The sequence below is a fragment of the Perissodus microlepis genome, chromosome 19 (genome assembly GCF_051167445.1).
Source record: "Perissodus microlepis isolate ML-2025 ecotype Zambia chromosome 19, ASM5116744v1, whole genome shotgun sequence".
In the NCBI taxonomy this organism is placed as follows: Eukaryota; Metazoa; Chordata; class Actinopteri; order Cichliformes; family Cichlidae; genus Perissodus; species Perissodus microlepis.
The window spans coordinates 21,664,387-21,678,555 of NC_140479.1; the positions used below are offsets into that span (position 1 = coordinate 21,664,387).

Genomic DNA, 14,169 nt, shown 5'->3' on the forward strand with positions numbered 1-14,169 from the left:
GATCAGGTCCACGCCTTTTGCGCACAGTGGTCGTGAGTGAATAGGACTCTTATCTGGTAACGTTATTCTTGTTATATGAATGTAAGTGAAGCGGCTGCTTTGCTCCAACGGGACCTGTTTCTGTATGCTTTTAAGCTAATGGTCTAGATTTTACCAATAAATGTGCACCAATGATGCACTACTCAAACTGGCTCATTGACGTGAAAAACAGGGCAAGCCTTCGAAATGAGTACAAATCACCACCTAACACCGACTGGATTAAGAGGGGGAATATTGCGGACATGCAGAACAACAACCTGCATCTTACCGAAAAAGCATCCGAACTAGCAGCTGCCATTCATCTCTTGAAAAAAGGTAAGAAATCGATTTGCAGCTATATATCTGGGCCTGCTGCGAATAATTCAGCTCGAGTGGCACTTTTCATACGTGACAGGCCATATTTTGTTGTTTCTTTTAATTCAAACCATGTTCGGACTGATGTGAGAGAAGCAGCTAGAGTTTCCAGTTTCCTCCTTCAGGTCAAAGTGGAGGGCGAAGGCGTGCTCCGTTACCAGGGCGACGGTCAGCTAACAGGACTCACGCTAACGGCGCTAGGCTAGCACCCTCAATGCGACTTCAATGTCCTTTTGACGCAACAGTACGCTAAAAAAAAAATATATATATATATATATATTTTTTAAACTTATGAGCGAAATGAAGCATCCACATATGCATGTTGTGGATAGTCGACGCATAAGTGGTGTCTAAAACTCAAAGGAATGCATCGTAAGTAACTAGTTAGGAGCTGAGCGGAGTGATGACAGGTCTGTCTGGGTTACACATCGATTACGTTTCTTTACAAATGTCTTTTATGTGTTTGCTAACTATGAGCTGGTTTAACTGTAACTGACTAAGTAAATGTTATTGTTAGTTATATGTTTTTTCCCCATACATTAAATCAGCATTATACCGATAATTGGTAACGTTAGAGTGGTGCGAGCGTCCTACACGCCCGCCCGTATTTGCCATTTCTATTGCCAGACATATACAGCGAGACAGAGTGAGAGACTATAAACAGTAGTCAGTAATTAAAAGAAAAAAATAAAATAGACAGCCTATATATTAAAAAATACTTTTCTTATTAATTTAGGATAGTTAAGGCATTAAAAATCAGCTTTCTTAGCAAGAAAGGGCATTAAAAAATGATGTTATCTGGTTTGAATTTAGCTATATAGATTGTCAAAGCTGCAGTCACACAAAAGTAAATCTCCTTTATAGACGACACGAAGTGATTTTGCTCTTGTGGGTTCTTTCGTGTATTTATTATGTGTGTGAATTAGAAAAAGACAGATACAAAAGGCGAGACTTCTACTTTTGACATTTCCATACTACAGACGTTACAGCTTTTGTTATATAAAATGAGTTGGTACAAAAGATGAGGATGCAAGGAGTAGAGGTAGTGATGGTAGATGAGTTGGGGTCAAGCGTCCAAAGCAAGGAGCAGTGACCAAGAGGTGACCAAGAGAGTTCAGGCAGGGTGGAGTGGGTGGAGAGAAGTGATAGAAGGAGTAAAATAGTTATTACCAGTTAGTTAAAATCATTAACCCTGGAGAAACCATGGGGTCAAATTTGACCCCATGGTTTCCCTAGAAAACCAATGGGGTCGGCTCTGACCCCATTGGTTCTCCAGGGTTAAAATTAAAGCTACATTTGTAAGTAACAAATTCTGAAAGGCCCTAGTTTCTATATGGGTAATAGGTGACCTCTGCATTCTTTGACTGTACACTGACTATCTTTGGGTTTTTGACTGTTGGATGTATAAAAAAATGATTTTATGCCAACTTACATGTTTGATAAATTAATAGTCTTCATTGTTTTCTCACAGTTTGAAGACAAAATGTCTTCAATTGGATGTTGAGTGCTATAAATTAGAGAATGACAGCTCCCTGTCTCCCACCAAAATTATCATGGGCTTTATTGTCCAATGGGGCGTGTTCTAGTTTTTACTGTCTGTGGAGCACGGGATTCCCCTCTAGATTAGGCAGACTTGTTTTTTTCCTGTGCAATTACACACACAATTTAAATTATTCATAATATTAATATGAGAAATAATGTATTCTTGTTTTTTGAAAACCTTTTATATGTCTTTTTTATGAATTGTTGCAGGCTACAAAATAATAAAGAAAATTGGGGAAGGCACATTTTCAGAGGTCCTGAAAACTCAGAGCTTAAAAGATGGGAAGTTTTATGCATGTAAAGCCATGAAGCAGACAATAAACAGGTATGTACTCTGGAACTAGCTGTCAGTTAGTAATGTGCAGTTCCCCCATACTCTGCTTTGTAAGGGCAATTGATACATAAGTCAGCAGTTGAGTATTCTGTTCACAATAATGCACCAATTATGGCCATTAAATCTGGTAAGCCTGGTGTAGCTCACCGAATTAAGAAAGCAACCCATATATGTAGGGGTATCGCCCCAAGGCCATTTACTGAGTGTCTTCCTCTGCACTCCCTCCCAGAGTTCCTGTATTATCACAATAAAAGCTTAAAAAAAAAGGAAAAAAAAGTACATCCTCTGTCATATTAGATGTACTAATGGTTTACTCTGTTGTTAAGTCTGGAGCAGGCCAACAATCTGCGGGAAGTCCAGGCAATGAAGAGACTGAGCCCTCATGCAAATATTGTCCAGCTACATGAACTGATTTTGTAAGTGTTGCCTGTCACGTAGTTAAACCTCTGTATGATATGGTACGTCATGTTAATTTAACAAAATGTTTCAGTGACAAGGAAACTGGAAGGGTATCTTTGATATGTGAGCTGATGGAAATGAATATCTATGAGTATATACAAGGTAAGTTTAAATCGGGCAGGGAGTCACTTTAACTTTTAGGCTCACTTTGTAGCTGTTTAAGGATCAAAACTGTTTTTATTCCTTGCAGGAAGAAAAACACCTCTGCCCGAACATACAGTAAAGCACTACATGTACCAGCTCTGCAAGTCGCTTGAACACATGCACAGGTAAAAAGGAAACACTCAAGTTCACATGAAATGATTAAATAAAGGCATTATTTGGGTATCCTGAGGCTGTGTTCTCTTTTATAGCTGTGGGATCTTTCACAGAGATGTAAAACCAGAAAACATTCTTATAAAGGTGAGATGCATCATTGGAGTAATCAGGCTTACAAGAATGTAATAGTTGCACTTTTATTTTCAGTGTCATTTTTAACATTTATTTGTGCAACTCGCAGCAAAACATTTTGAAGCTTGGCGATTTTGGCTCGTGTCGGAGCGTGTACTCGAAGCCCCCACACACAGAGTACATCTCCACACGCTGGTACAGAGCCCCAGAGTGCCTGCTCACTGATGGGTATTACAGCCTCAAGATGGACATTTGGAGCGCCGGTTGTGTCTTCTTTGAAATCATGAGGTATCCTGTGCAGCACAGAATTTCACCTGTAATACTTGAAGTTTGGCTAGAGGGCATCGCATTTCAGTTAAACTTCATTCCTTGTACAACAGCATTGCCTTTGCCCTTCTTTGCATTCTCAGCTTTCTGTGTAATTCGACCTCCTGTCTTCCCACCCCCAGCATAAACAAATGTGAAATGAAACCTGTGTGAATGGCTTTGCTGTGTCAATAATACCTGTGCGTTTCAGCTTGAATCCTCTCTTCCCTGGAACCAACGAGTTGGACCAGATTGCCAAGATTCATGATATTTTGGGAACACCAGATCAAAGTCTGCTCCAAAAGTTCAAGCAGTAGGTGATCATTATGTTTATTACAGTTCATTATGGTAATTACATGTGACCGAAAGCGGCACAAATAAATTGTGAATACAGGTCCTTCCATTAATGCTTGAACTGTATAAATATTTTAGATTCAGCTTATTTTTTTTTTACAACTTTAAGAAATGTAATGAAGTACTCCAAGTACACTAGGGTGGGATCTAGGGCTGAAAATACATTTAAACTCTGTTACAAACTTCATCCAAATTACACACACAAATTTATACCCACTCCAATTATCAAAAAATTCTGCATGGCTTCATTAAATATGCTAAGGTTATTACACAAAACAAAATCAGCTAATCAGACTTTACTTTTTTGTACAGAAGTTTAATGTGCTCAGCTATGCTTGTCCCGGTGTTGTAATGTCTGTGCAGGTCTAGAGCGATGCATTTCAACTTCCCTCCAAAAAAAGGCACTGGCATCTCACGGTTAATCCCCAGATGCCCAGCTCCAGCTCTGTCTCTCCTCTATCAAATGCTTGCCTATGATCCCGATGAACGAATCACTGCTGAAACAGCCCTAAGGCACACATACTTTAGGGAAATAAGGTAAAGTGCTTAATTGTATTTATGTATCTTAACTGATAACTAATATTTTCCAGAAGTTAAATTATAGCCTTCCTTAGTGTCAAAGTCACAGTTTGAGTGTATTGCTTAAGGGCTTTAAATAAATATGCTCTTGTGTTTCTTTTCCTAGGATGGCAGATAAGAAGGCCGAGAGTCTTCACAGAGTTTCTGGGACTATGGATGTAATCGGAAGTTGTGTGACACAAAACTCAGTTGACCATATCTGTCGACCAGCTCGAGTTGGGAAACAACTGAGAGGGAGACACACAAGACAAACACCTTTAATGAGTGTAAGCTCAAGCTCTAAAAGTTGGCTCCAATAAAATCCACCAAATTACATCTGATACTTTCTCTATTTCCAGCACAACATGAAGCATGTAGCAGACACCCTCATCCGACGGAACATCCCTCATTATCCAGCAGAGCTGCCCAAGCTCAACGTGGTTGTACCGGGACCGCAGATCTCCTTCCCAGTCTCCACTATGCCCGCATTTACCGTCACTCACAGAGGCACACTGCCAACTATCACATCCAAAAAGTGCCAGTCACAGTTGGCCAAGGTAAACACCAGTATGACACAGACACCAGGATTTTCACATTTTTGAATTCTTCATTATACCTTCTGGGAATAACATCTACCAAGAGCATTACACAAATGCAGTAAAATAAAAAACAAAAGGCATTAATGGTCACTAGAAAAAAATGTGAAGAATCAAATTAATACCACTAACCAAGTGCCCCGATGATGCTTTTTGATATGGCCTTTCATTTGGCTGCATCTACTCTCTTCACAGCCCCGGGATGACTCACACCATGCAGCTTTCAAGACCTACTATATGCCACCTCTGGATAGAAAACATGGAGGCTGCTGAGAGCCAAAAAACAGGAAGTATTACATTAAGAAGAAAAAAAAAAAAAAAAAAAGCCTTTTAATACTGGCTAGACCTGTACTGAAATGGATAACTTGAGAAGACACGTCTGTAAAACATCACAACTGTGCTTGAGACGCGAGTCACAGAAGACCATAAAACCTGTTATCTCAACACTTATAACTGCTACCGCAAACTGACAACTGAAATTCATAAACGGCATATTCTTTAATGCCGCGGATTAAGAGCATGGAGGTTTAGTTTTACTCTTAAAAATTGAACACACTGTACAGTGGGAACTTCTTGTAAAGCAATACGACACCTGCAAAAAGCAGCCACACCACTTGGGCTTGAGTTTTATTATTGTACAACTTTGAATCAAATGATTAAGCCAATTTTAACATCCCCCCCCCCCCCCAAAAAAAAGGAAATGTACACACGTCTTCAATTTGCTACCCTGCTCTGACCTCCCAGCTATTTTTACAAAAAACACTTTTAGAAGTTTAAAACATTACTTGAATGAGACTGAGACTGCCTCTATATAATTATAGTTTGACTTCACTGTAACACTCTGGAAGTTTCAACAGCTGGGTTTTTTTTTTTTTTAAAGACAAAGGGACATTTCAAACAAATCTCCACTAACTTTGTTGACTCATTTTCCCAGAAGCTGACATAAATATTTTTGAGGAAAACCTGAGATCAGGGAATCCCCCTCCAGTAAGATAGGAGAGGTCCAGTTGGAGAGTACACTACCTTACCTGGAAATCTTCACATTCCACACAGTAGCTTTGATTAATCTGCTGGGATTCAAAGTTGTAAAAAGTAATAAATGTGAAAACATTCAGAGGTGGCGTTAATTTTTTTTTTTTAGATTTCTAGAGATGTGATGGAAGTCCTTGAAATAAACAATTTTTTTTTTAAAAAGCCCACTCTTCCTGTACAAATGTCAAGAACAAGAACTTGAAACAGTCCTCAGCATCAGTGTGGTGGTTGGAAACAGATTTTGCACAGTTATGCTTAAAAACTGACTGCAGATTAGGTTTAAAAAGGATATTTGAATGTTTGTTGGATGCAAAAATGTAGCTTGGCCAGTACCTCCATACCCCTTCGCTCGAGGGACTGTTGCTTTTCATTTCTCTCAGAGCTGTGAGCTCTTTAAATCAGACTGTGACTCAGTCTGCACATCATTGTGAAACATTACTGGAGTAAAAAGAAAAACTCATCAAGCACCATTTGTATAATGTTGTATTAACCTCTGCTCAAAGCTGGCATATTATCGACAAACTCCTGATGTGCTGACAGAATAAACTGATTAGAAAGTGGGTAATTTAAGCTCCATCAGCTTTCCATCTAATGCAGGGGTCACTTATGGCATTATTATCAGTGCATTAAAAATGCATAACTGTCAAACGGAAAAGCCTCCTCCTTTGTTGTGTTTGTCTGTTTTTCGTCTTTCATTAGTTAAAATTTCAATCTGGAGAAAAATAATAAAATAAATTAAAAACAGCAGTTCTGAAGTTGAGCAGCATTAAGATTCAAGTATCTGCCAGACTTTCACTGGAAATTCCACACAACAGACATTACAGCTTTTTGTTATACCAAATGAATTAGGCGTGAGTGCAGGAATGAATGAAAACGGCAAACAGTGTATTCAAGATTATTTTAATATTATTAATATGTATACTTTAGGCTTTAGAAATATAACTATCAATGACAAAACTTCCACTGGAGTAATGGTAGTTTGCTTAGGCCCCCATCAAATCAATTAATTACAATATACACATTATGATACAGAGCAGATTTAAATCTGAAATAATATTAAAATAAATGCTCAATAGATAAAGGTTTTAATTGTATTTTTTTTTATCATTTTCTTGACCTACTGTTAGCCATCTGTGAGTTCTGAGCACACCCAAAAAATGTAAAGCCATATTCTTCTATAAACTAATTTAAGTGCAAACCTTTTTTTTTTCTTTAAAAAGACTATGATTGCAGCATCCAGCTATATAGATTCAGAATTCAAGACTGAGGATGGTAAAGCCAAGTGGAACCAGGCAATCCTCAACTCTCTTTTTTTGTTCCATTAGAGAAGTTATAAAAAAAAAAAAAAAACAACGACAAAGTAGCTAACAAAAATCAGTGCAAAGTCATCAACGGGGAGATTCTATTCAAGAAAAGAGAAGTGGTGGGTGAATGTGGATGGATGTGAAAATTTCAGATGCTTACGCACTTGGTCATAAAAGGATAGTTCTTCTAAAGTTCATATTTTAGTCAGTAACCCTGAGTTGGGTTAAATGACAACATTAAAATAAAAAAAAGAGATGATTATGAAAATTAAATGAACCATCCCTTTAGTCTCAAGCCACAGTTATCTGGTTTGCATCGAACAAAGCCAAGCATTAATTCCAGAAAAGCCTAATGAGATTTGACACGCGCGCACACGCACAAACAAACAAAAAAAGATTTAAAAAAAGAATTCTAAAATGTATTAAAACTCGAGAACAAAAAGCACAATAGTCCACAATTGCACCACACCTTTTCCTGTTCCATTCCTTCTCTAGGTCGAGTGAGTGATAAAACAAAAAACAACAGAAAAGCCATTAACAAAACTGGGAGAGGGAGGGGTAGAAAAGAAAAGGAAAACTTGCAATGCTTGCAGGGTGAAGAGCAGCATCAGACTCTGGGTTGCAGGGTTCTTTAGCAGCAGAAATATTGTGGCTATACTACTGTTCCACTGGGAGAGCTGGCTTGGTTTTGGGATGACAATAAACCCTGAAAAAAGGAAAACAAGGAGATTTGCATTGGGAAAGTCCACATACTGAAGCAAAGAAAGGGAAAAAAAAAAATCAAACAACAAACAGCTCATTAGAAAATGCGTCCCATCTTTCCATATTCCAACCGATGCAAGAAATGAAGAGCCTGTGCACAGCGGTTTAAATAAATGCTTGGTGTAATAACATCCGCGATCAAGGCACTTCACTTTATAACTAGCCTTATGACCCTCCTGATGGGACCTTTATGAACATTTGACATTTTATTACATTTCTAATGCACCTGGATCCTTAACACAGCACACTTCTCTGTAGCCATGGGTTTTGTATTAAAAAAATAACTTTTCCACAGCCTCAGGATTAAAGCATTTTTTAACCATACGTCTTTTCAATACAAAGTAGACTTTTAGTTATGCTGCATATTCCAGACTATATGTGCAATTCTGGATATGCAAGTGTGCACATATTTTGCTTTAAGCGTGTGAGGAAGTGCAGAGAGCCTGGGCAAATACAGAGCCATTAGCATAAAGGGTGAAATATGAGCAGGGTTGGGATTCAATAGCAGTTTATCAAATCCACACAGTTTCAGTTTAGGTCTGCGATCAGCTGGCCTAAACTGGTCACAGCTTTAATGAAGACTAACAATAATTAAGCCAACCTGTTCACAACCTGCATCTCAAACCTGAAAATAAGATCTAATGTTGATAACTGATATCACAGCTCAAACATACCGACACCACAAAATTCACTTGCTCAAAATGTTAATTTGATAGATAATTGTCTTCGGGGCAACAAAAATCAACATAAATAGTGGTTGTAGAGTGATGTCTTCATCACAAAAAAGTCAGTGGACTGAAGAAAGCACATTAACCAAGAGACAGCTTAAATGGAGCCTTTACAGAATTAACAATGTAAGTGTCACTAATGGCAGAAAATTAAGTCATTTTAACTGGAGAAATCAACAGTCAGCACTAGCTATAACTGAGAAGCTGCTTATATCACCTGCATGATTTGATCATTGCTTTGCTAATGGGAAATAAAAACTCTAAGAGATAAAAACAAAAAAAACAAAAACAAGTGTGCACGAGATTTGAGAGTGTCTGAGCTTGATGAAATTTGACCATCTTGTTGAACGGGAAATGCATCTGACGACAAGAACCCAACCATAACCCTCTGAATGTGACCACATATGCAAATGACTTGTTGGCTATGCATTGCGAGATCATTATGGTGAACCAATGAATACATCTTATGTCTTCCTTCATCTGACAGGTCCACAGAAAATTCTATCTTATTGGATTATATAACCACAAACTGTATTGTCATAGCATAGGATGTTTTTTTTTCTCCCTCTGAAACTTGGGCATTGGAAAGCAGGTGTACATTAAACCAAGTCTTATAACTTATGTTTATTACTTCAGTGGCAATTTGACTATAAAAGCTATAAATCGTATTCCAAATATCCACAGTTTAACGTATGTGTTCAAAATAAGTTTAGTTTCTTAACTGCTTTATCGACTCATAAGCGCCATCATTTCAAATTTCCTCCCATTTCCTACATTAAAAAGAACTTACCACTTTGCCTGGCCTCGCCCATGTGCAAATAAATCCCTCCTGACAAGCAGTCACTAAACAGTCCTCTAAAAATATGAGTACAGTCAGTCTCTCGTGTGCTATTTTTTTACAGATGAGGGGCTCGAGGAGGGGCACGTCCTCCATGCGCGGGCACAGCAGAGTGCCCAGAGTCTTGGCAGGGTCTGTTTTGGTTTTTGTCAGCAGGTTGAGCTTGTCGCTACTCTTGCTGCTGATGTGACCCATGCTGTGGTTGCGTTTGTGGTCCTTCTCGTGGTGGCGCTCCTTCCGATCATGGAGTGACAGTGTAGCAAACTTACTCACACCTGTAGCGATGGCGCTGTCCATAATACCACTACTGATTCCACCGCCACTGCTGGCTTTGTTGGTATTGTTTGCCGTCGTTGTTGTGGTGCCAGCAGAATGGGGAAGGCTGTTGGAACGTGGTAAAGTAGTAGCGATGGAGTTAATGCCAGGAGTATTGGCACCACTGTTGTTTCCATTAGTAGTGTTACTAGAGGTGTTAGTGATTATTGTAGCAACTGCAGGAGGGCTGGTAGCATTCATCACATTAGTATGCGTCCGTGTCCGTGAGAGGGGAAGATGCGGGAAAAGGATGTCCTCAGTGAGGTCCCATAGGCACAGCTGAGTGTCCTGCCCCACTGAGCCAAACCGGTATGTAACACTAACAGGCCGGCTGTCTGTGGAGTTACGCTTAGAAAGTCGAGACTGTGTACTGTTGGCCCGGTCTCGTCCAAAGTGGATCATCTGATCCTGGAAGTCCTCATCGCTGCCACTGAACTCCATCGGGTCGCTCTCCTCCACACTTGTGGTGTAATGGTCAAAAGCCACCACACTCACCCACGACTTGTGGCCGTGACCTCGAGCAATGACCCTGCAGTCCAAGAACGACCACACAGTCACTAGATCGTCCTCTCCACCCGCAACTATATATTTTCCATCAGGGCTCCAGCACACGCACAACAAACCACCAAAATAGCTCTTCATGGTGCCGTGAAGCTCAACAGCATCAAAGTTGAACACCCGTAGGAAGCCGTCTTGGCTTACACAGGCGAGGAACTTCCCATCTGGAGAGAAGGCAAACTCATTCAGAGCTCCCTCTCCTACAGTCCATTTAAGGAGAGGGTTCCTCGTGGATTTACTCTTGCAAGTGTGCACAGAGTAATTCTCTCCCTGTTTGAGTAGCTGGTAGTGTGGCGCTGTGGTGCCGCAGGTATGCTCCACATTGTACAGGTACATATTCCCACTGGCATGAGACACTAGAAACAGACTCTCTGAGCCTGGCACCCATTTCACACATGTTACTCTGGACTTGTCTATTAATCTCTGTCAGGAGAAAAATTAGGTTGAGGTTTGAGAGGCAGGAGAGAGCAGAAGAGAAGGGGAAGACAAAAAATAATAATTTTAATACAGTAAAATTGACGTTGGTATGCTCAACAAGCTTTAAGTTTTTAATACAACAAGCTTTGGGCCATTTGGTAATGTCAAGTAAAAATTACTAATAATTTTTTTTTTTCATTAAGATGCATTAAATACATAAGAATATCAATGCATTCAACACACAAAAATCTTATCAGTTGTAAATTAATTGTGGAGTAGAAGATAATCAATTTCTGTGGGATTGGATGACATGCAAGCACCATATTGTCACTTCCTGGTTCCTAAATAAAAAAAATATGTACGGTGACGGTAAGGTGCAAACTTAAACAGTACTACAAAAATAGTACATAGATGTTATTCCAACCTGTGTCCTTTAGACTTACCTCCTCATTGAAGAGCTTGCTTGTCTCCTTCTTGATAGGGTCAATGAGCTGTACCTGTCCTGCTGAGAAACCCACCAGCAAGGACACGCTCTCTGCTGTAGCTGTGAGGTGGTTGAAGTCATGACACGTGGGCTGCGTTCCCTTGTAAATGCGCTTGTCTATGGGCTTGCTCAAGTCAGCGGCCTGAAAACAGAGACCGAGATTGCAAGGGGGGAATGAATGCATACAGATTGCAGCAACCTTCAAATATCTAAAATGCCCAACTACTCTACTGCATGGCAAAGTCTATACTTAGTCACACTACCAGTAATAAACCATAGCAGCTGAGAGTGCCGTGTTTTATATCAAACTGAAAAAAGCCAATCAGCTCTGCCTTTAAGACTGAGCCAGTGTGTTTTAAATCAAGCATCTTGAACCAAGCGTATAAGACAAGTGACTGGAAGCAAAATACTAAACATTGAAAAACACACAGAAGAGCATAAAGAGCATGAAGAGCAAGGGCATGCCTTTTCTCTATAGAGAAACTGATCAAAAAGCAGTTGTTTTAGCCATTTTAAGGAAACAGCATTATACTACTGTGAAGAAGCTGCAGTACATACATTGTAGACAGTTAATATAACACAACAGTTAAATTTGTTAATGATTAACAGTTTGAACAACTGGTAGAACGGAAAATTCTTTTTCAGGGTAAGGTGATGACTCAGGGGTTCCTCCATTTCCATGACATGCGCCTTTGACTGTTTTTGTCTTGCCTCAAAGAGCAAACGTGTCAATGGAGGTCTTGATCAAGAGTCCACTACAAAGTACAAAATCACAAGACAAAGGCTGAAAGAAAACTTTATCATGTTACAATACAACTAAACATACCTGCTGTATTACACATTGGCTTGAGGGCTGACATGCAGATTTTTTCCAAAAACCAGTACGTGCCAACCGTGATGGCTACTGTACAACTCTAGCTACTGTACATTTCTAGTTTGTTTGTGTTTTTTGTTTTCAAAAAGTATGTCTGCTACAATATATCAGAATACATTTCTTACTTACCAATCCTTCCAAAATATATGATTTGAAGTAATTGTAATTGCCTGTGTAGTAACCTGGCATTTAACATTTTCTAACTATGTTAACTTGCACATATTAAAAACCCTGAGGTCACACGAGTTTTTTTCCTTTTCCCAATTGCTTCAAACAGCTCAAATACATGGCAGACCTTCAACCAGGATACAACTATTTCCCTCTGAAAAAAATGGCTACACATGACATGTTTGTGTGTAAATATGGAAAATGCTTTTATACGCAGGTTCAATTGAACAAAGAGCTCATTCAATCTGTGATGTCAAATCGGGTATCCGTTAATAACCACATTAAGGTGCGACAACATATTTTTTATCAACAGTAACGTGGACAGTTAATTTTGATACTGAATGACAGCGGAGACCTGTATTCATATTAATTGCTATGTGGTTTCCACATTATGCTCAACTATGGGGTAGCAGATCACAATAACAGTATGTGCCCATTGATTGTTATTAAATACCAAAAATATACCAAATCAGCTCAGTTTGATTAGCTCAGCCTCTCAAGAAGAATTCTTAAGCCAAAATCAGAGTGCCATTACGGCAGCAGTTAGCCACATGAATCCGCATCACCGTGATTGTCGATATCTGTCAGTCAAAAGGTCTTCTACAGGTGTCAAGGGTGGCAACGTAAATCTGTCAATGCTGACACTGACAGTTTTATTACAAACCAAGCCCGTTATAAACGCCATTTAAGCTCTGTCAACTTGAACCGTTACAGTAGGTCAACTTCACCAACATGATATTTGCAAAACTACAAAAACCCGCCATCAAGTGTAAAGAGAGTGACGGATAGGAGACGGGAGTTTTAGCCCCTGGCCTCGGGGTAGCTACTGGCTTGCTAACGTTAGCCAGTTACGCTGGCTAGCTAACTAATAGGCTAGCTTTGAGCTAAGTAGCTAGCTGCCAGCTAATTTCAAAGTCAAGCACCTGTCAGAGTGACTTGACACGCCTAAACTCCTGCAACACCTCACACAGCAGTGTGGCATTTTAACTTGCAGCATAGCGAATTTCCTCAGGCATAAGCCACATTAGCATGCTACCTTTCTAACGCCTTTGTAGATGTAGAAGTAGAGCTCACGGCCCACATTGAAACAGATCCTGTCGCCGTTGCCTGACTGGTCGTTGACGTTCACGAAAGAGACCTTGACGGGGTTGGAGCCTTGTGAATTGAAAGGCACCCTATTAGGACGGCTGTATTCGGAGTGAGTGAGAAGTTTGTAGACGCCTTCCCGAGTGGTGAACTGAGTTTTAATTTCGTTCATCTCCTTCCCTCCTCCCTCCGCCGCCATCTTTGAAATTAACATTCATCCCTTTCCCCCAGGCCGGATCTTACGCACGGATGTGAGCGGCCGTTCCGACTCTCCCGTTCCCCCCAACGGCTCACGGTGGAACTGGTGGAAGGGATGCGACTGGTTTCAACAAGTTGTGACAGCTTTATCTAAGACCTTGCATTATCAACTTAACACAGAAGTTTGATTCAGCCACAGATTTTAATTTTGATTTTAATTTTCGCCCGTCAGTGAACATTTACATATCTCGAAATTTCAAATACTCAGGAATAAGTTTATTTATTTATGTTATTTATTTATTTTTGTTGTTTTTAGTTTTTTTCAGAGACGGAAACAAGCTCCCATAAATTAGGCTTGATTGTATTTAAAAAAATATATAAATAAATAAATAAATACATTTTGAAAAATAAAAAATACAAGTTTTAGATATTTGCACTGCTTATATATAAATATATAGTAAGTTACTACTCGA

At 39.6% G+C, this 14,169-nt stretch overlaps 2 protein-coding genes across 4 annotated transcripts; one reads left to right on the plus strand and one right to left on the minus strand.

Moving 5' to 3' along the window:
• The first annotated feature begins 11 nt into the window (after nucleotides 1–11).
• Nucleotides 12–5,616, plus strand: mok (MOK protein kinase). 3 transcript variants are annotated; one of them, XM_084914711.1, is made up of 12 exons: nucleotides 12–354; nucleotides 2,146–2,260; nucleotides 2,596–2,685; nucleotides 2,760–2,830; nucleotides 2,919–2,997; nucleotides 3,082–3,130; nucleotides 3,228–3,406; nucleotides 3,636–3,737; nucleotides 4,142–4,315; nucleotides 4,464–4,623; nucleotides 4,696–4,893; nucleotides 5,128–5,616. In XM_084914711.1, the coding sequence occupies exons 1-12, from the start codon at nucleotides 171–173 to the stop codon at nucleotides 5,203–5,205; spliced, it is 1,479 nt and encodes a 492-aa protein (XP_084770837.1). In that variant the 5' UTR covers nucleotides 12–170; the 3' UTR covers nucleotides 5,206–5,616. The 3 variants fall into 3 exon arrangements, with proteins under 3 accessions (XP_084770837.1, XP_084770839.1, XP_084770838.1); XM_084914713.1 differs by lacking the exon at nucleotides 12–354 and adding an exon at nucleotides 549–637; XM_084914712.1 differs by lacking the exon at nucleotides 12–354 and adding an exon at nucleotides 666–765.
• A 1,232-nt stretch (nucleotides 5,617–6,848) lies between these two features.
• Nucleotides 6,849–13,757, minus strand: wdr20a (WD repeat domain 20a). The gene is made up of 4 exons (XM_084914709.1): nucleotides 13,449–13,757; nucleotides 11,330–11,512; nucleotides 9,549–10,892; nucleotides 6,849–7,974 (listed from the first exon to the last, which is right to left on the minus strand). The coding sequence occupies exons 1-4, from the start codon at nucleotides 13,710–13,712 to the stop codon at nucleotides 7,921–7,923; spliced, it is 1,845 nt and encodes a 614-aa protein (XP_084770835.1). The 5' UTR covers nucleotides 13,713–13,757; the 3' UTR covers nucleotides 6,849–7,920.
• Between the last annotated feature and the right edge of the window lie 412 nt (nucleotides 13,758–14,169).